The sequence below is a fragment of the Neofelis nebulosa genome, chromosome 8 (genome assembly GCF_028018385.1).
Source record: "Neofelis nebulosa isolate mNeoNeb1 chromosome 8, mNeoNeb1.pri, whole genome shotgun sequence".
Taxonomy (NCBI): domain Eukaryota; kingdom Metazoa; phylum Chordata; class Mammalia; order Carnivora; family Felidae; genus Neofelis; species Neofelis nebulosa.
Window position 1 is genome coordinate 71,145,542 of NC_080789.1, and position 22,454 is coordinate 71,167,995.

General features: G+C 38.4%; 1 protein-coding gene and 1 long non-coding RNA gene across 6 annotated transcripts in view; one reads left to right on the plus strand and one right to left on the minus strand.

Annotated features, from left to right (window-relative positions):
• The window catches only part of TMEM117 (transmembrane protein 117), a 521,337-nt gene that overhangs the window by 422,244 nt on the left and 76,639 nt on the right, over positions 1-22,454 (minus strand). For 4 of the 5 annotated variants that reach the window (XM_058743055.1, XM_058743050.1, XM_058743051.1 and 1 more), the window contains one exon: positions 7,467-7,599. In XM_058743055.1, the coding sequence (XP_058599038.1) occupies positions 7,467-7,599 (133 nt within the window). The other variant, XM_058743054.1, reaches the window with a different exon arrangement.
• LOC131519734 (uncharacterized) overlaps positions 1-22,454 on the plus strand; it is a 61,604-nt gene that overhangs the window by 5,075 nt on the left and 34,075 nt on the right. The window contains exon 2 of the long non-coding RNA XR_009265764.1: positions 13,330-13,445. This is a non-coding gene — a long non-coding RNA (uncharacterized LOC131519734). The remainder of the gene's footprint in view (positions 1-13,329; positions 13,446-22,454) is intronic.

Sequence of the window (22,454 nt, forward strand, 5' to 3'; positions counted from 1 at the left end):
ATTAAAGTGTAACTCAACTTTGGGAAAAATAATGGGCCGAAACCTAGACCTCTAGCAACAGAAACTAAAGCTATAAATCAATCTTTTCTGATATGACATATGGACACACAGATGGACCAGAGTAATGTAATGTAAACATTCTTTACAAAATGAGGATAAGAAGAGCATGGGGGCTAAGGTCTAGGTCAGCTGTGCACATACCCTTGAGAGAGCATTAGCGCTTGAACCATTTCATCCAGCCTGTAGACAAGTCTGTGCCAGTCTCTTGCTTGGTCATTTTTTTCCTACTCATTCTTGCTTGCTTTTGTTGTTCCCTCTGTACATAAAAGCCATGCATCTCAGATTTTAGGAAAGTGTCTATTTTAAGTATTTCCTCCTGTCACCACTCCTAGGCCTATCACCGTTACAGCACATCCACTGAATGTGCTTACCACACCCAGACATTTAATGAGCTCTCCACATAAGTTCTTACTTACTAAAACTGATCAGAAACAGAACAGAACGGAGACGATCTATTCCATTTTCATTACACCCATCACCAAATTCTTACCTTCATTTTTTTCCAGATTCTGAATATGAACGCTAATATTTATTTTCAAACTTGCCTGAATCAAATCACTTTGTCTCACTCAGTTCTCAATTTTTGTCTCGGCAATACTTAACACATATTGATGTATTAATTAATATTTGTAACACTTCTCTGGAAAAAGATGTGTATTAGGAAGAAGAAAACTTTGTCATTATCACTAGAAAACGTCAGCTTCTTCATATCCTGCCCTAAGTAGGATGCACCCTGTGGAAAGTTATTCCAGTTCACAGAGGATATCTTATCAGTCTGTCAAGTGTCTAATTTCCTCAGTGCTAAACACAACATTTATCCTTGTAATACTGGAATAAGTCTATAAACATGTATATATATGCATGTGTGTATATGTGTGTGTGTGCATGCGTGCCTATGTGTTTATATATACTATTATTTAAACTTGTTTTAGAACATAAAGAGGCCAAGTGCATCACATAATAAGTACTTATTATAGAGATCACTAGGTGGGTTTCTTCAGAAAGCTCACTAACAATTAGGAGGCAAATATTTCAACCCAAGTTTCAAAAATTCGAAAGATTCTCTTCAGAGAAAACCTCCCTACCACATGGTGAGGCAGTCTAAGCTTAAAACATGCCTTTTGCTGCCACCAAGTGGCTGTTTTCAGAATCTTTTTATGAACAGAACTGGAGCGTGCGTGCTTGCTTTCATACCATTTCATTCCTTATACATTATACATGTTATTCTTTGGGGAATTGAGATATCTGAGAAGTCCAGGCAAACATTTCTTAAATTAGGGCTTTATACATTTGATGCTGTAGAAATTCCATGACTAAGAAGTTCTTCAGAATATGATGTCACAAAGGGTGTAAGGTATCAAAACACTAAAAAAAAAAAAGACTCTTCCCAGCCCTATATGACTTGCTCAGTTTCTGGTCAGTAAAGACCTCAATCTCACTAGATTCTACACCTGAAACTAACGCTAACTGGAATTTAAATAAAAACTTGAAGAAAATTAATTAATTAATTAATTAAAGACCACAATGTGGACTTGAGCACACCTCTATTTCTGTCAAACAGAGATTTCTAAATGGATTGGTCTTAACATACCTAGTTGAACACAGAGGAAATCAAAACAACTGGGGGGTTGGGGGGGAGTCATTTAGAATCATTTTTAGGGGCGCCTGGGTGGCTCAGTGGGTTGAGTGTCTGACTCTCAATTTCAGCTCAGGTCATGATCTCAGGGTCGTAGGACGTGCTTAACATGGAGCCAGCTTAAGATTCTCTCTCTTTCCTCTGCCCCTCTCCCCTGCTTGCGTTCTTTTTCTCCAAAAATGAACAAACAAGCAGATAGATAGATAGATAGATAGATAGATAGATAGATAGATAGATAAAACAAAATAATAAAAATGTCTTTAGAATCATTTTTAACCAAGGCAAGTCCATCACTGTGGAAGGAAATAGGAAATGGTCTGGTTTCTTTCCTACTAATGTCTCTTTCTTGAGGCTGCAGTCCTGTTTGGGAACAATGCAGCATATTGCGGGACTGGGATTACCACAAAACCCTAATTTTTAACTTAACTGATTCCTTTGCCTCTTTTTCTTTGACTGTCTTCCCTTTTCGCTCCCAAGAGACAGTTAATTAAACATTAATTGAATGACAGGAAATTGCTAACTTAAAAACAACACAAAACTGAAATGCGGTAGCAGCAGCCCCTTTGGGATTCCAAGAACACAGCACCATTCCTCTTGGGGTCCTGGTTCCTTTGACTGCAAACCATTAATGTGATTTTGGTTATGAAAGGAAAAGTCCCAGATAAATCAAAGTGGACAGAAGTAGAGATGAAAGAGAACTAAATTGCTCTATATAATGAACCAGAAAAATTTTAGAAGTTTTCTGGAATTCCAGAATTCTGGAAATGCAGGGGGCTCCAGAGAAAAGTAGGAATCTAAAACTTATTATTATTATTTCATAATTTATTGTCAAGTTAGCTAATAACATACAGTGTATATAGTGCGCTCTTGGTTTCGGGAGTAGATTCCCGTGATTCATCACTTACATACAACACCGAGTGCTCATCCCAACAAGTACCCTCCTCAATGCCCATCACTCATTTCCCCCCCACCCCGCCGCCATCAACTGTCAGTTTGTTCTCTGTACTTAAGAGTCTCTCATGGCTTGCCTCTCTCTCTGTTTGAAACTATTTTTACACCTTCCCTTCCCCCATGGTCTTCTGTTAAGTTTCTCATTGCACACATGAGTGAAAATATTTGATATTTGTCTTCCTCTGACTTATTTCACTTAGCATAATACCCTCTAGTTCCATCCATGTTGTTGCAAATGGCAAGATTTCATTCTTTCTCATCACTGAAGAGTATTTGATCATATATATAAGCCACATCTTCTTTATCCATTCACCAGTTGATGGACATTTGGGCTCTTTCCATAATTTGACTATTGTTGAAAGTATTGCTATAAACATTGGGTACATATGCCCCTATGAATCAGTACTCTTGTAGCCTTTAGGTATATTCCAAATAGTGTTATTGCTGGGTCTAGGGTAATTATATTTTTAATTTTTTGAGAAACCTCCACACTGTTTTCCAGAGTGGCTGCACCAATTGGCATTCCCGTCAACGGTGCATGAGGAGAACCTGAAACTTAGAAAAAAGAATGGGGGCACCTGGGTGACTCAGTGGGTTAAGCATCCATCTCTTGATTTCAGCTCAGGTCATGATCTCACAGTTCATGGCTTTAAACCCCTCCATCAGGGTCTGAGCTGAAGGTGCAGAGGCTGCCTGGGATTCTCTGTCTCCCTCTCTCTCTGCCCCTCTCCCACTCATGTGTGTTGCACTTTCCCTCTCTCTCAAAAGAAATAAAATAAACATTAAAAAAGGAGAAGAAAAGAAAAGAGAATGGCCAGGGATTAGGGGGTGGGTTCTAAAATCCCAAGGAAAATGTATATTAAAACCATAAATTTATGCCTATGGTTATGAATTTCTCAGAACTTTTTTCTAAGCAAAGCCCAGCCTGTCAGACAAGCCTCCTAGATGCTGCCTGTGCTGGTAGTTATATTTTCTAGTGCATCTTCTGTAGCGCTCTGCAGAACCACTGAAGGTAGGAGTGCATGTTTCCATTCTCACCTAAAACGAGCCCAAATCCTGATCTCTGGTCCTGCTATGAGAGGTAAACTCAAACCCCTATGTTACTGCCTCGGAGTGTCACTACACAGGCTTACTGCCCTGGTTTTCAGATCCTTCTTCATTTTTGGCCTCTGGGATTTTTATTTTTCTTTTCTTTCTTTTTTAAGTTTATTTATTTATTTTGAGACAGAGAGACAGAGCATGAGCAGACTAGGGGCACAGACAGAGGCAGAGAGAGAATCCCAGACAGGCTCTGCACTGTCAGCACAGAGCCTGACTCAGGGCTTGAACTCAAGAAACCTGAGATCATGACCTGAACTGAAACCAAGAGCCAGATGCTTAACCATCTGAGCTACCCAGGCGCCCCTGGCCTCTGGGGTTTTTTGTTACATCTGGGTAAGCTCAGCTATGCAGAGCTATGCACAGTCTATCAGGCTGCATTATATTTTCCATCGTTTCTAAAGACTTTGTAGGACAGCCTACTTAGACAGCCAACGTGTAAAAATGAAGTTGCTCATAAAATGTCTATAATGTAAAAACTCTGCCAAGGATCGGAGCCTTAACTACAGCAGAATCCTGATCCACAACCTCAAACATTTATAGAAAGATGAGTTTACTTTCATCTTGATGACTTAAAACATAAAAGAAGTTACAAAAACAGCAGCATTTTGGTGGGGTGTGGTGTAGAGGGGTGGAAAGAGAATCAATGGGGGGATACTTTCCTCATAGTAGTAGGACATATGGGCTGTCTTGAGCCCTGGTCCCTTTAGTCCGGTCAGCTAACTTACCTCTCTCCTTCTCCATTTGACCGCCTCTTGGCTTGACTCTCCAGAGATGGCTAATGCCATAGAGCTAGTGCACGCTTCAGGGAATTCACTCCAATGAGAACATCAGGAGCAGGCAACTTGACTCTCATCAAGCCAGTTCTGGCTAAAACTCTTGCGGTTCTGGTCAGATAAACCTAGGGGTTTTGTTCTCTATAAGGAGGGATCAAAGGACTCTGGCTGAACCTAACTTTACAACCAATCCTAAAATTGGGGGGAAAAGGAAAATCACTCTAGGGAATCCTCTCAGAAACCCTAAAGAAGCCACAAACCAGGAAACACTGGAATCCTCAATGCCAATCAGATTCATTGTAAAGAATCCAGGATTCTTCTTCACCACCAGCAATCCTCTGATATAAAACTAGTCAGTCATGATATCCACATGCCTATCATCCTTTCCACACACTCTGGCTCCATCATTCCCTGCCCTACAAAGGATGAGGCAATGCCTCAGATAACATGGTGAACCCTGGAGAACCCCAATGCACAGATGCATCAATTTTCCCTAGGAATGGATTTTCCTCCAAGTTTACATTCCTACCTTAAAGTACTCACTAGTTCAAATGGCATGTGTCATTAAAGTTGGTAATATGTCTTTTATAAATGGTGATTTAATTTGTTTATTAGTAGAACTAAACCGTTTGTCCCTTGCTTTGGATTTTTTAAAAAATTAAAAAGGGATTGCAGTAAGAAGTCCCCTCAGGAAAAGATCCTTCTGAAAAAGGATGAGGCATATTGGTGAGGAGTTCAAGAGTTAGTAAAAACATGGAATACTGTATTTAGTCTGAAAATAAAAGAGAATCACTTTCAATTTTAGTTAAAATAGACGCATACAAATTCTGTTATTTTCTGCATATGCTCCTACTTCTTTCAATTTTCAAACTCTGCTTGAAAGATTAAAAATACAAAGCAAAGCTAATAGACTTACAGTGACTGAGTAACAGAATCAACCAGCAATCAACTCTGTGCCACACTAAGAGCAGGATGTATTACCAGAATTCACTACTTAATAGTCCAACTCCTCCTTTGTCAATGTCTAAAATAGAGATTTAATTATAATGTAACTTTAGACAAGTGACAGAACATGTCTGGTCCTCAGTTTCTTGATCTGTAAAATGGAGAGAATACAAAAACCTATTGCTTAGGGTCACTGTAAGGTTTAATTGAGTAGTGGTACTGAGTGCTTAACAGCTGTTAGCCCTCTGAAAGATTCATTTCAGTATTACCTACTGAGGGCATTACAGTGTGCCAGGGCTCTTCCATTATTGCATTTAATTTATTACCTTGATATCTCCTTCTTCCCTCAGAATAAAAACTTCTAGTTAGCAAAGACCTCTTTAGCTCCATTAAAAAAAAAAAAAAAAAGAATTAAAGAAGTCAACTTCCAAGAAGAGGGTATATTTTATATTTAATGTATTATTTTCAGCAACAGCTTAAAAAATGCAAGGTTTTTAATGGGTCCCTTCCCCTTCTGGCCCCAGTGCTGACAGTGCACAACACCTCTCTGACAGGCTGAGTTGTGTTGGGTAATTCCAAGAGCACCATTACCCATTCCATTACTATCAGCACTGAGCTAAGGGTGAAGCTTGTCCTGACTTCCCTAGGTTAGAGTCTGTGACTCCATCATTTTTTTTTTTTTTAATTTTTTTTTTCAACGTTTTTTATTTATTTTTGGGACAGAGAGAGACAGAGCATGAACGGGGCAGGGGCAGAGAGAGAGGGAGACACAGAATTGGAAGCAGGCTCCAGGCTCCGAGCCATCAGCCCAGAGCCTGACGCGGGGCTCGAACTCACGGACCGCGAGATCGTGACCTGGCTGAAGTCGGACGCTTAACCGACTGCGCCACCCAGGCGCCCTGTGACTCCATCATTTAAAAATAGACCCAGTAAATGGCATTATTCGAAACCCAAGAAACAACTACAAAGCATTTCGGTAGCTTCTTAAAGCCTGAATATTTGATCTAAATCTCATGTTCCACTTGGTACCAAAAAGGAACCTTTGTGAAATAACCTGCTTTCCCATTACTGTTCATCTCTTTTGATGGTGGGGGGAAAAAATAAAAATTTTAATTGAGCTATCCCTCTCAGCTTTGTGCTGGCTAACATCTGTACATAAGATCAAAACAATTGCAGTACAGAAGAGGCCGACAATCTTGCCTTGCCTATATTTAGAAGAAAATGATATTACCTAGCTTTCCAATCTATTGGGAAGGATAGATGAAAACCCTCCTTGGGAACTATTTCATTGCACAACAATATCTAACATAGTTTATTATTGTCACTAATCTAATTCTTAGTGCTGTAAGCTAAGCCCTTCTCTTTATATTCTGTTCTTAAACCTTACTAAGAGCAAACTGAGAATTGGAGAAACTTAAAAAAAAAAAAAATCTTCAGTCTACTTGTTAGTACATCTTCATGCCACAGTGATTTGATTAGTGATTTGATAAGTATAGATCACAACCCTGGATTTAATACAGGGTGGCCCACTTTTAAGATGACCCATTCATAACAAAGTTCTCTCTGTTGGAACTGTCAAGAGAGTTAAAAAAAAAAAATGCCACCAGTATCAAACACTTTTATTTAACCAGGCATTGCAGAGCAAAGGAATTGCAAATCTAAAGACCTTCATCTTAGCCCAGCCTTACTGAGTGTAAACAAGTCAGTAAGATTTCCCAATTCTCATATTCTGTCACTATAATGAAATTCTTACCTGCCCTCAAACTACTCAACAGAGATATCCTAAAAGAGAAGGAACACAAGACAAGCACAGTAGAACACTACAAGCTGGTTGGAGGAAAGGCTCTAAATGTCTTAAGCAAGAAAAATGCACAGATTATCTTTACTGACAGTAGACTATCACAAAGAGTTAGCCTACCACAAGCTAAAAAATTCTCGTTGAATTTTTACGAATTTCAAACATAACACTCACCACAGTAGAAAGGGGAAAGATAACCTACCCCATGTTCCCATCCATTAGAAGAATCGTGTTGTAGATGTGAGAAAATATGAAGAGAAACAGAATTGTGCTGAAGAACATTGTCATCCATGACCCATGATCCTCTCGAAACATTTTTAACCGGAGCAACTGACCTGTGATAGAAAACAGTATTAGAAATTCATTGTACATCATAATTCCAAATTCATGCATCTTCACTTTACTTCACTGAATCTCTATTAGCTCCCCATATTCTGAAGACTTTGCCATAGAATTGCCTTATGGATCAAACCACCATGTTAATGTCCTTTCTGGTCTTTTGTAAATAAATGATCATGGACAAAGTCTAAGTCAACACCATATTATCCTGGAGCAAATGACACTAACATGAAAATCGAGTATGGTTTAGAAATAATTCATTATGCCGCCATGAAAACAAGATGAATTAGAGCTCTACTATCCGCTATTTTCTATTTCACAGATGTGTTCTTGGTTTCTTGCATGAGAAAATTACTTAAGGCAAATGGTAAAGATAATTGCTTTTTGTCTCCTTACACCTACTCCCAATACTGACCAGTCAACAAAACCAAGGCAGAATTCACGTATACAAAGATCCAGCTGTTGAAGGTACATGAACACTTAAAGGGAAAACTCAAGTTTCTGTCAGAAGATAGAGACAACATAGCCTTTTTCTTAGCTAAAATATCCATACCTGCATACAGGCCTGTGGGTTGAAGGGGCAAGGGTTGGGGGGGTGGGGCAGCATGTACATGTGTTATGGAGCTTGGTGTGGCTCCCAGCAAAAGGTTACTTCCACCATGATACCTAAAATTCCATTTACAAAGATAAATGCTAAAATTAGAATGTTAAAATTCAAATATTTCAAGGAGGGAAAACGTGTTAAGATCAATACTAAAGTAAAAATTATGAAGATCAGAATTAATCCAGAAATGCTTTTCCTTTATGGTAGAGAAGAGAAATGAGAGCATTAGTATATCCTGAAAGGTGAGGGAGATGACAAACCATGGGAGTAAGAAAAAAATGAATGTAGGTCACCCTGGCTTCCCCTAAGATAAATTTTGTCTAGTATACTCCTCTCCATTCCTGAGAAAGTTACCTAAATAACAATAAAGGCAATGATACACCTATAGGAGCTACAGTTAAAATAGAGTAGGACTGAAATCTTATAATAGATTTTCTCACTAAAGAAAATATTCCCTTGGAGAGGATGTGGAGAAACAGGAACTCTCATGCACTGTTGGTGGGAAAGCAAACTGGTGCAGCCACCCTGGAAAACAGTGTGGAGGTTCCTCAAAAAGTTAAAAATAGATCTACCCTATGACCCAGCAATAGCACTGCTAGGAAGTTACCCAAGGGATACAAGAGTGCTGATGCATAGGGACACTTGTACCCTAATGTTTATAGCAGCACTTTCAACAATAGCCAAATTATGGAAAGAGACTAAATGTCCACCAACTGATGAATGGATAAAGAAATTGTGGTTTATATACACAATGGAATACTATGTGGCAATGAGAAAGAATGAAATATGGCCTTTTGTAGAAACGTGGATAGAACTGGATAGTGTTAGGCTAAGTGAAATAAGTCATACAGAGAAAGACAGATACCATATGTTTTCACTCTTATGTGGATCCTGAGAAACTTAACAGAAGACCATGGGGGAGGGGAAGGAAAAAAAAAAGTTAGGGAGGGAGGGAGCCAAACCATAAGAGACTCTTAAAAAACTGAGAGTAAACTGAGGGTTGATGGGGGGGTGGGAGGGAGGGGAAAGTGGGTGATGGGCACGGAGGAGGGCACCTGTTGGGATGAGCATTGGGTGTTGTATGGAAACCAATTTGACAATAAATTTCATATTAAAAAAATAAAATAAAATAATAAAATAAAAAAAGAGTGTGGCAAAAAAAAAAAAAAAAAAAATATATATATATATATATATATATATATATATATATATATATATATATATATATTTCCATCTGGAAATTGTCTCTCTAGGGATAGACAGTAGCTCTCATGTAGGTTATTAAGTATAGGAAGAAATCTTTTAAGATTTAATTACTAAACTTTTCCTTGTACCTCACTTTTATTAAAATAGCAATTTAGATTTCATTTGGAAACCAGAAACATTACCCTAGCCAAAACTCTAAATAGAGGGAAAAAAAAAAAAAAAGGAGATTTGGTTACATCATTATCATCTAGTTTCTTGTCCTGCACAAGAGAAGCAAAGAGCAAACCTGAAAGTCAGGGGGGATGTTAATTGTAACAAAAAGCAGAATGTGGAAAACTTTCTCTTGAAGCCAACAATACTAGAAACTAGCACAGCAAATTACAACCCCACAGAACTTGTTGATTAATTGAATCAATAATTATGGAAAGCCAGAGATTTGCAATTCTCCACACAATACATTGTCAAGAACATGATAAATAGATATTAAGCATAGAATGCTTGAGAGTAAAAAACTCATGCCATGAATATCTTAAAGCAACTGTAAGGAATATTATTCATTCATTGAGCAAATATTGTTGAATGTGTTCCGATTAAATCAGCCATGGTTCGTACTAGAGACACAGCTGAGAGCAAGCCAAGAAGGTGTTTAAAGTCCACCATTATTTAGGTGATTGGTGAAAATGTGATCTTATTTTAGACTCACAGGCTCTCTTTGTTCAAGGTTCCCTTTGCTGCAAGTCCTTTCAGCTTCAAACTAAGATTTATTTAATCCAGCAGTTTATAACGAAGAAGAGCAAAGACCAGTTAATTAGAATTCCTTGAAAATTTAAATGTGAATTCCCTTGACATATGCATATATGCAAAAATTACTAATGGATTTATTTTCAAGGTCAAATTGTACCGCTGGCGGTTGAAGAGTGCTTTGTAAATAAAACACTGGATTAAGTGTACACTGGCTGAAATAACATAAAGTCAGTAAAAAGGGAAATGTGACCGTACCATTTATGCTGTCATTGCCAAGCTCATTGTCTGACACTAATTTCAGTCATTAGCGTCATTAGAACAAAATGGCAGGTTAACATTGCCTGAAATTCACTCGCAACGCACAATAAAAGTGCTGCAATATGTGAAGGACAGAACTGGTGTGACTCAAATGTTGAGTTAAATCACATTATAAAAATTTCCCAGGGCGCCTGGGTGGCGCAGTCGGTTAAGCGTCCGACTTCAGCCAGGTCACGATCTCGCGGTCCGTGAGTTCGAGCCCCGCGTCGGGCTCTGGGCCGATGGCTCGGAGCCTGGAGCCTGTTTCCGATTCTGTGTCTCCCTCTCTCTCTGCCCCTCCCCCGTTCATGCTCTGTCTCTCTCTGTCCCAAAAATAAATAAAAATGTTGAAAAAAAAAAAAAGAAAAAAAAATTTCCCGTAAGTTACTTCAAGGTGAGCTCACTGAGTGCCCATCCTAATGCTAGAAATATATATGTATACATCGCCATCAGCTGACTGCTGTTTAAGTGACTTCTCATGCCAGCTAATCAAATCAAGAACCTCAGTGTTACCGGAAGGTGTCACAGGAAAATGTGCTGCCTCTGCCCTGTAGCATAACCATACATTTGGTTCGGTTGGGACAGTAGTGGCTTATAACTGTTGTCCTGACATAATTATTAATAACGTCCCCTTCCTAAGTGTACTGGTCTGGGGAATAAATTATATGCCACCTTTTCTATAGGCCACAGAATTCAGAATTTTACAATACTTTCCTTTAGAGGGCTTTTGTAAATAACTGAGTGAAGACAGTCCTTATAGGTCAACAATAACAAAAGGCACCACAAAGAAGGTTAGGTATCTTGCTGACAAGGTCATAAGTGACTTCTTTTTTGGTCATAGATATATCTGTAAATACGAGTGTATATTTACATTATTAATAAAATTTGTCGTGGACTATATGGAGCATCGCCTTTGATATATATGGTCAAGGTAATGGTAAAATGACCCTTAGAACAAGCAGAAGCATTAAGATGGTACACAAGTCTGGGGGCACCTGGGTGGCTCAGTTGGTTAAGCCGCCGACTTCGGCTCAGGTCACGATCTCACGATCCATGAGTTCAAGCCCTGCGTCGGGCTCTGTACTGACAGCTCAGAGCCTGGAGCCTGCTTCAGATTCTGTGTCTCTTGCTCTCTCTCTGCCCCTCCCAGGCTCACACTCTCTTCCTCTGTCTCCAAAATAAATAAACATTTTTTATTATTTTTTATTTTTTTTATTTTATTATTTTTTTAAACGTTTATTTATTTTTGAGACAGAGAGAGACAGAGCATGAACAGGGGAGGGGTAGAGAGAGAGGGAGACACAGAATCTGAAACAGCCTCCAGGCTCTGAGCTGTCAGCACAGAGCCCGACGCAGGGCTTGAACTCATGGATCGTGAGATCGTGACCTGAGCCGAAGTCGGCAGCTTAACCGACTGAGCCACCCAGGCGCCCCAAAATAAACACTTTTAAAAAAAAGAAAAGAAAAATATGGTACACAAGTCTGTGTACATGTTGGAAGACACAGGGACTGGCTGTTATGAATGTTAGTTAAAGTCAATTAAAATGGCCTAAAACCTCGGAATCGTTCCTGGAAATACAGTAGGTTTGGGACCACTAGCATGTCATAAAATTCTAACAAGATTAATGATCTAAAGGCATATTTAAAAATATATAATGCTCCTACATATGTAATGGAAAATAAAAAGAGACATGTGTAATAAGGAGAAATATGGAGAAACAATTTGGTTTTTTGGGGGATTTTTGCTACTATGTTCTCATTGGCAAAATAAAAAGGAGTATTTTCTTCGTACCTCATAACCAAATTTTTATCCTGAGCTCCCTTTTGTTCATGTGTGATTCTCACAAGGAGGCCTTGAACAAATAAATAAATCTCAGAGAAGATGAAGTGTCCATGCTTCCACATAAGAGATGGGGGTAGTCCTACTCCTGGGAATTTGTGAAAGCAAGGGATTCGATAGAGCAAGGGCTTCTAGGTTCATAAAAGATACAATCATTTAAGCCTCCAAGGCGGCAGAACATCATCTGGATTTGATTACATGCACGCTGGTGAGAGCTAAACTATCAAGGGTCATGGCATTGAAGTCAGGCAAGGAGACTGAACTACCCCCAAGGGAATAAGGCCAGTAGAGCAGCCACCAACCTCCATTAGGAATACAACAACCTGAACAGGATTCCAGTCAACTGTTGGAGGAGGTCATGGAGAGGACATGATCACCGGTTGACAGTCAAGCTAGACCTGGGCAATCAGATGCTCCTCACCCCTCCCCCTGTCATTGGAATGCACAGTCCACACACAGGTGGGAGCTGTTTTCAAGGATATACCCTTGAGAGAACAATGAGTTATTTAAACTGTCTAGATTTTATAAGTGACTGAACTCAATTAAGGCCTCTATATGAATTTTTTAAGACTGTAGCAAGCAAGTGCAGAGATCTAGTTTTGTGGCCGCCAAAGGCAAGCCTCATTACATGTTCTCTTGCTTATTAAAACTGCCACTTCCCAATCTGAAAGGGCCTGTCTCTTCTTTTTTTTTTTCAATTTTTATTTTGTTTAATTACCTCCAAATTAGTTAGCATATAGTGCAACAATGATTTCAGGAGTAGATTCCTTAATGCCCCTTACCCCTTTAGCCCATTCCCCCTCCCACGACCCCTCCAGTAACCCTCTGTTCTCTATATTTAAGAGTCTCTTATGTTTTGTTCCCCTCCCTGTTTTTACATTATTTTTGTTTTCCCTTCCCGATTATGTTCATCTGTTTTGTCTCTTAAAGTCCTCATATGAGTGAAGTCATATGATATTTGTCTTTCTCTGACTGACTAATTTCGCCTGCCTCTTCTGTCTCTGGTTGTCCTCCATGTATGGGGGCCGGTTTCAGATTTTACCTGAGAAATCCCCAAGGTTGCAAACCAACACCATCTTAAGCAGCACCATCGTGCCAAAGAGGTGGCCAAAGACCATCACCCAAGCAGCATTAGAAGAAGCAGGGAGCAGGTAAATACAGATGAAGGATTTGAGACTTTAGAGATAAAAAAGGTAAGGTGAAATATTACCAATATTGTACTCTCTGCTCACCTTGGCAAGCAGGAACTCACAGCAAGATTTATTTAATAACATAAAGGGGAAACTGTGGCTTTACACATAAGACCCTGACCAGGAAATACAAAAGGATGAATGAAGGTGGCACTTTCCTCAAAAAGACATCAAGCTGAAATGAACACTACTATCCATGAAGTCTACTGCTCCAAAACCTCCTATAGTATGTGATGGTCAACCATATACATAATGTATACTTAATGGATACATACATAAGAAAAAATGTAATCTACAGCTATTTATAAATTCTCAATTTGTTAAGGTCAAAAGATAGTCAAATTTGGAATAGCAGGCATTCCACATACCAGTAAGAATGTTCTCTGTTGCAAGTAGCAAAGAAAGAAGGAAGGAAGGAAGGAAGGAAGGAAGGAAGGAAGGAAGGAAGGAAAGAAAGAAAGAAAGAAAGAAAGAAAGAAAGAAAGAAAGAGAGAGAGAGAGAGAGAGAGAGAGAGAGAGAGAGAGAGAGAAAGAAAGAAAGAAAGAAAGAAAGAAAGAAAGAAAGAAAGATGAAAGAAAGAAAGGGAAAGGGAGAAAAGGGGAAAGAGAAAGGGAGAAAGAGGGAGAGAGAGAAGGAGGGAAAGGGAGGGGAGGGCAGGGGAAAAAAGGAGAAAGAAAGGGAGAGGAGGGGAAAGAAGGAAGGGGAGGGGAGGAAAGGTAAGAGAGAAGGGGATGGGAGGGGAGGAGAAGGGAGGGGAGGGGAAGGGAAGGAAGGAAAAAAAAAATGAAAACCAGCTTTAAAATATAAGGAGTCTTTCTTTATTGGCTTCTCATATTTTCTAACAAACATGCTTGTTCCCTAAAAAAAAAAAATTAATCTTCTTAACATATATGCTCAGAAAATAATGTGGATTTAGTTTCACTAAAGGAATTAAATGACTTCAAGCAAAACTTGACCCAGCACTGACAAAATGTAACCAAGGTTTGATTTATCTCCATTTCCCAGCTTCATTTCTTCAGAGTGGGGTCCCATCATACCCAGCTCCTCCAACATGTTCATACATACCATCTGTAGTCCCAAGATGATTGCAGCAACCCCAAGTAATGTCTTCATTTTTGTCCAGGGGGGAAAGCATGATGCTTTTGTCTCACTATTTCTAAGGAAAGTTATGTGATTCACTCTCATTGAGCTTGTTTGGGTCCTGAACCAATCGCTACTGGCACAGTTATGAAAAGCAATGATTAGTTAACCCTATGTCACATGTGAAACTCCTAAAGCCATATTAATTACCTAATAATACTACATTGATCCGCAAACGCAAATCAAGTATGGCAAACATTGTCACAAAAGGCAGAACCACAAGATGGAAGATCCCGGGATCCTTGAATCCCTGATTAAAACAGAAGTACCTTCTCGGTTTTAGGCTTCATATGGGTGAGAAATTCAATTGAGATGCACTCATTATATATTTTTACTACTGAAGCTAATGTTATCTTACCAGATACAAGATGACCAATAGATCAAAGGCACAGAGAAGGAAAAAACGGGGTTTAAAATGGCCAACATGGAATCTTTATTTCCTGGTCTTTCTTTGTATCTCTAGTACTCAGCACAATATATGGCAAAATATCTGCATTAAATTAAATACTTATGGAGAAATTCTAGAAGGAAAATTAAGACCTGCCCACAAGAAAGGGTACACATTTTCCAAGAGAAAAATTCTGTAAGTAAAATATGGGGGAAAATACATCTTGTTGGCAATGATGCCATCACTCACACAGCTCAACCTCAGAACACCTAAGGCCCAAGACTTTGCATAATTTATTGTCTACTTGTGTGTGCCACATCCATCTATAAACTGAAACACAATGAGGCCCACATTTGTCTTCTTCACCACTGGTATCGCCATGGCACTGGCACATAGCATGTCTTAGATAAATATTTGTCCAGTTGCTAAACAATGAAGTGATACAATACAAAATTGAACAATAGTTCAATATTCTACTATATGACTACAATCCTGGATCTCTGCAGATCTGGCAATTTACACCTACCCTCTGAGCCCTATGGAACCCATCAGTTCTTTGACCTTCACCTCCACATTTTATCCCCATCTCCCCTACTTCCTCTTATTTAGCATGATACTTCTGTTTCCTTATCAAACTTTCTTTTCCTCAACACCTTTGTTTCCTGTGTACCCCATACCTGTCTTACACTTGCCTGCAAAACCCCAGCTCCGATTCAACGCTACAGTTCGCTTTCTCTAAGTTCAGTCAACTGCTGTAGAAAAAAACTGAACACAAGTTGATTAATAACTCACTACATAATCATGATCCCCACTTTCAGCAGCTACCACAGCACCGCACATTTGTAGTTTTCCTTGTACTTGTCAGTCTCTTTCCCATTCTCCTCAGCACTCATTTCACACTTTACCCCAAAGCTTCTACTAAGCCTCTCTCACTCTCAGAATATAACCTTGGTCCCAACCCCAAGGAAAACTGCTGCCACCAAACATGATTTCCTTCAACTTCCTGGCCACTCACATGCATCCACTTTCTATTCACACTTCCTTCCCTTGTTTCTCAGAGGATGCAGAGCTCATCCCACAAAAAGGACCCACTTATGCCTTCTTAAAACTATACCCCCCACCCCTGCCCTTGAGGCCTGGTCCATCAGCCATCCTTTCTTTTCTTTGTATTTCCAGTCTCTCCCTCTCTCCTGGTTCTCTTCCCTCTGCCTCTAAAGCCTAAGTCTGTCCTAAAGGCAGTGCTTTCTTGACCTCATGTCCTTGAACTACCATCCATTCTTCTCTTGTCCAGATTTCAAGAAAAAGTAGTATGCATCATGCCCACTCCGAGATCTTACTTGCAACGCAAACATTCTACTGAAATTGTTCTGGCAAATGTTGAAGACCCCCACATTGAAAAATCCAGTAGAAATACGTTGGTCTTTAATTTACAGGATATCTCCTGTATCCAATATGGCAGTTGTCCACTCTTGTCCTTTTTGACACTAACTTCCGTGGCTTCTCTAACACCAAACACTCTTTGTTCTTTTTCTACTTTCCTGATTATTCTTAGTCACCTTTTTGGGCATCTCTTCTACTCATCCCATAAATGATGATGTTCCCCATGATCAGTCTCATATTATTGCATGATCTCATCCCCTGTTATGGGTTTAATATCCACTATCTCCAGCACAGACTTTTCCTCCCAAGCTTCAGACTGAAACAGTCAACTGCTCACTCCCCTCCTGAATGTCCTATTGCCAACTCAAACTCAGTATACAAAAATGGATTCAAAATCTCCATCCCTATCTCCAATCTGACCTTTTCTATAGCTAAATCCACTCCAACTTCTGACTTTACCACCTTGTTATTTTCAACATAACAAGATAGAATTCATTCTTGATATTTTTCTGCACACCTGCCATTTCACTCAACAGTCATATTATTTTATGACCTTACATCCATATTCTTCTCTCACAATTTGGGTTTCATTGTCTCTGCATGGGAGCATTACAACAACCTCACTGGTCTTCCTCATTCCAAACTTTTCCACCCCAAATCCAACCTCCAGACAGCTAATAGATCTGACTGAAATACAAATGTGGTCACGTTGTTCTATCAATGATCACCATTCCCCCATTGTAATTCAAGCTCCAAAATATGCTACAGAAGTTGTTGCTTGATTTGACCCAAGCTTACCTCTTCTTTCTCACCACCACCTCCCCTCCACTCTAGTCCCATCAACACTAAACAGATTTCAGCCTCTTATACTCATGCTGAACCCTCTGCCTGGGATACTCTTCTTTCCCCGTCTCTCGACTAACTCCTGCATTTCCTGTGAGCTTTAAAATGCTGGGCAGAGGTGATCTCTTCTAGGTAGTTATCTTCACTGTTAAATATTTCATGTATTAGAGTCACAGAAAGAGCTTACAGGATGTAGTCTTTCAGGAAGTAATAAGTTCCCTTCAGTGCAGGCAAGAAGAAATGGCCACCAGCCAGGTATAGTTTAAAGGGCTGGATTAAATGACTTTTAACATCCAACTCTAGGATTATAGGATTTGTTTAGTCAGTGAGAGATTAGTGTAGTATGCTAGCTCAAAACACTTTAAGTTAAAAAGAGAAATCCTTACCTATTGAGAGAAAAAATGTTCCTCCTAATGTTTTATCTGTCATTGTATGCCTCTCTAATGTGTAAAATGAATCTAAAGTAACACAGTGATAAGATTCCTTAAAGGCCAAGTTAATATTTAACATTTTAAATATGAGAACACTTGACAATAATGTAAGTCCTATTTCTTATGTCTAGAATAAGAGAATAAAGGATAAAAATAAATTGGATCAGAGCATTTCAATATTAATCGAACTTCACTTCCAATTAGACTACAATAAGTATACAAAGTATTCACAGCTGATTTGTGTTCTAATTTATAAGAACATTATATAACTTTTTTAACATTAGTCATTGAAAAATGGCAACAGAATAAAAATAACTAAAATAAAACAGTCAGTCCTTGGATGGAACATCAAGAAAGAAAATTATCTAACAAAACACATGAGAATATCATTAGGGAGAAAGGATGTTCTAGCTAAGACAAATGTGGCATTATATAATAAGTATAAAATCATAAAACTTTTATGCCTTAAGGGCGCCATTCTATTAATATTCAGATTAAGTCATTATTTCAGTGTACAAAGAGAATTAAAAAAACACTAAACAGATGGTTTTCCTTCATATTAGGAGTAGGAGCTTACACATAAAGTGTTTATTATTCACTGAATTTGACAGAAAACCAAATATTGGGAATTGAAATATAATCCCATATAATACTACAAATATGTATTACAATAGGTAATTCAAAAGAGATTCTAAAAAGAACAAAAAATAAGACCATGGTTAGATACCCAGCATAAATGATGGTGTTTTCAGACCTAGAACATAATGTCAACTTCAAACTTTTGAAGGGGTTCCTGGGTGGCTCAGTCAGAGGAGCATTTGACTTCAGCTCAGGTCATCATCTCAGGGTTTGTGAGTTCGAGCCCCGTGTCAGGCTCTGTGCGAACAGCTCAGAGCCTGGAGCCTGCTTCAGATTCTGGGTCTCCCTCTCTGCCCCTCCTTTGCTCTCATGATGTCTCTCTCTCTCTCTCTCTCTCAAAAATAAATAAACATTTAAAATTTTTAAGTGTACATATTACAAATTTGTAGTAAAACATATATCAACTAAATAAACACATTGATATAAAAAATTCTCCCCAGAAAAAGCTGTAACAAACCTTCCATTTTATTGAGAGAGGCTAAGTATTTTACTATAATAATATGGCTCTTTCCATTACTACTTTTAGGATTACTGACTTAAATTGCTTACTATTGCTCAAGAGGAAAAATTAGGTCCCCAAAGGAAATAAAAGTATTCATTTATTATTATCTACTTTTCCTGTTAAAGGAAAAAAAATAGCCACTGCATAAAAGAATACTAAATTGACATTACAACTTAGCTTGTGGCCCAAGAGAAGATTTAGCAGCACACTTAATTTATGCATCCATATAATACTGTAATATTCTGTTATTTTCATGAAAATCAATTTGTTCTGTATCTTCCAGATTTTTACAGGTGAAATCATACTAAACAGCATTTTTAAGATCAAAACCCATCAAAAAAGTAAAAGTTTATAAAATATGTTCTGAAATGTTAGAGGTTGTGGTTATTATTACAATTTGTATTTCAAAATGGGCAACAGAATAGAAAATATAGCTCCCTATTCTTAAAAAATTAATATAATCACAACTATTAATAAATTTTTATGTCTTCATCATTATATTGGTACCAGTTTTGAAAAACAATAATACACTTCAAAAATAAGTTTTCAAAAAAAATAAGTTTTCATTTAATCTCAGGCATTCTATTAACCCATCTAAAAAGGAAACATTAAATTGTCAAGACTAATCCCCTATAGGCTGATCCATGGTTTGAAGCAATCCTGATCAGTCACAAGGTAATTGTCCACATGGCTGGGACACAAGCTCCTGATCATTCATGGGGTAGAGGGGACAGGAGGGTCTGGTCCTCCCATTACCATAAATGCTAGGAAAGCAAAAACAGGTCAGAGGCCAAAATTCTAGTATTTCTATTGTCTGCATTCATGTATCCAGGTCTCTTTGATTTCCCATCTATCTTGAACTTGGTTTTCATTCATAGCTTCCCATAAGTCCTCTAACTTAGACTGGTGTCTTGTACTTATTATTTTCTCTACCCATTCCATTTTTAAACTCACTAAATATATTAAAAATTCATAACGGGTGTCTACTTCCATTTATAAGACGCCTGGAAATCACCACTTCATCCTAATAACACGTACAAAGCAGAACAGGTTTTAAAATGAACAACTCTCCTAGGACCTGCAAGAGAGGTGAGGACACAGGGCAAACTCTTGCCGCTCAAGACCAGAGAGACAGACAGGCAGATAGGAGCTTACCACAGCAGAAACTGGCAACTGAAAACTGCCTTGGGAAACGGCACTGGGGTAAGAAAACTTGAACTGTAGTGAACAAATTGTTGGAAGCCCAATGTGGACAAGTCTGAAAGTTAAAAACTCGAGGAAGGCACAGCCATAGTGGAGGCCTCATGCTTTTGTAAATTTTATGTCCAGAAACTCAACCGGAATCCCACAGTAAACACTGGAGAAACCAGACCTACCTGCTGAGGTTCTATCAAAGCCTGACTGACTTGGAGGAAAAGAAATACTCAACTCCAGCCTACTCCAGCCATCCTCTCCCAGTCAAAGTGGTGGAAAGGTGATTGAGAAGTACTTTAGGAAGTTCACAGACCAGAAATATAGTCTCACTAAAAGACTGAGATCTAATCACAGGACTATAGGACGCTCTCTTACCCCTACACCTCGCCACCACATCGCTAAAGCGTTCCTTTCACCTGGTACATCATGTTCAATTGCCAAGAAAACATTACAAGGTATGTTAAAAGGAAAACAAAAAAACACCATTTGAAGAGACAAAGCAAGCACTAGAACCTGACATGGCAATGATATTGGAATTATCAGGCCAGGAATTTAAAACGATTAATAAGCTAAGGGCCTAATGGGTAAAGTAGACAGCATGTAAGAACAGGTGGTCAATGTTAGCAGGAAGATGGATTTCCTAAGAACCAAAAAGAAATGCGGGAGATAAACATTGTAATTTAGATGTAATTTAGAAATTAAGAATGCCTTTGATGGGCTTATTAATAGACTACACATGGCTGAAGAAAGAATCTTAGAACTTAAAGATATCTCAATAGAAACCTCCAAAAGTGAAAAACAAAGAGAAAAAAGACCAGAAAGGGTAGAAGAGAATATCCAAGGACTCTGAGGCAACTAGAAAAGATGTAATATATGTGTAATGAAGATACTAGAAGGAGAAGAAAGAGAAAAAGGAACAGGAGAAATACTTGAATAATAATGACTGAGAATTTCCCCAAGTTTATGTTTAGCATTAACAAGTAACAGATCTGGGAATCTCAAGAAACACCAAGCAGGATAAATGCAAAACAAAACAAAAAACCCTAAATCTAGACATATCACTTTCAAGCTACAGAAAAATCAAAGATAAAGAAAAAAAAATCCTAAAAGAAACGGGGGGGAGGGGGAACCTTCCCTATTGAGAAACAAAGATACTAACTATATCCAACTACCCAACTTCTTCAGAAACAATGGAAGCAAAAAGACAATGGTGTGAAATATTTAAAATGTTGAGAGGAAAAAAAAATACTAACCTAGAATTCTGTACTCCGTGAAATTATCCGTCAAAAGTGAAGAAGAATAAAGACTTCCTCTACCCCTTCCCTGCTCATACCCTATCTCTCTCTCTCAAGTAAACATTAAAAAAACAAAAAAGATACAGAAAAGATCTTAAAATTAGACAGTAAAGATAGATTACTTCAGAGCAACAACACTTATCCTGACAGAAGACTTCCCAACAGTAACAAAAGATGTCATAAAACAGTGCTTCAAAGTACTACTGACCTAGAATTATGCTCCTAGTGCAAATATCCATCATAAAGAAGGCACCTGTTTGAAGACATCAAAGAACAAACAAGGCAGCCAAGATTTAAAGGGCCAAGATCCCTGACAGAAGAAAAATGCACTTAAATGAACTCCTTGTTTATTACTGCTTTTTCCCCTTGGAAGATCTGCTGATTTTCAGTGTGGGACACAGGAACCAGATGGAAAACTGTGGCCTAGAGTTTGAGGCAGTCTCAGCGGGTCAGGGAGACAGAAATTGAAATTCAGGGCTCCAAATGCAACCAGGACATAAGGAATCAAAGTATCAGAAAAAGGGAAACTCAAAGTGAGCCCAAACATCTAATACAATTTCATACAGAGCATTTGTTGACACCGAAACTATGTAGGTGAGAGATGAAACCAAGAAAAGAACAGCTGATAAGAGAAAACAGTTAAGCATGGATTTTAGTAGACTCATGATGCTCAGGAAACAAAATTGGAATTCAGGATATACCAGAGTAGAAGAGCTACAAGCAAAGTCCAGAGTGTCAGTTGTGATACACGAGGGACTGTATCACAGGAGTAAAAACAAACCAGAAAGAGACCAACCCAAACAAAGCCTAAAACCCAGTTTTTATTTGCTTACCAGAAGAAAATTAAATTTTCCCTAGGGAAGATCATTATAAACCTCTAAAGTTCTTCACACATTAGGTATACAAGGAAACAAGACAAGAAAAATTATTGAAAATCAAGAGGAAAAAAACAATATAAGCAGACTCACTGAAGATGCACATATTGTAGTTCTAAGACCTGGAAGTCAAAATAACTATATTAATATGCTCTAGAAAATAGATGAAAAGATTATGAATTTTACCAAAGAACTGGAATATATTTTTGAAAATCAATTGGAAATCTAGATCTGAAAAATAATAACTGAAATTAACACCTTTAGATTCAATTGAAGTTACCT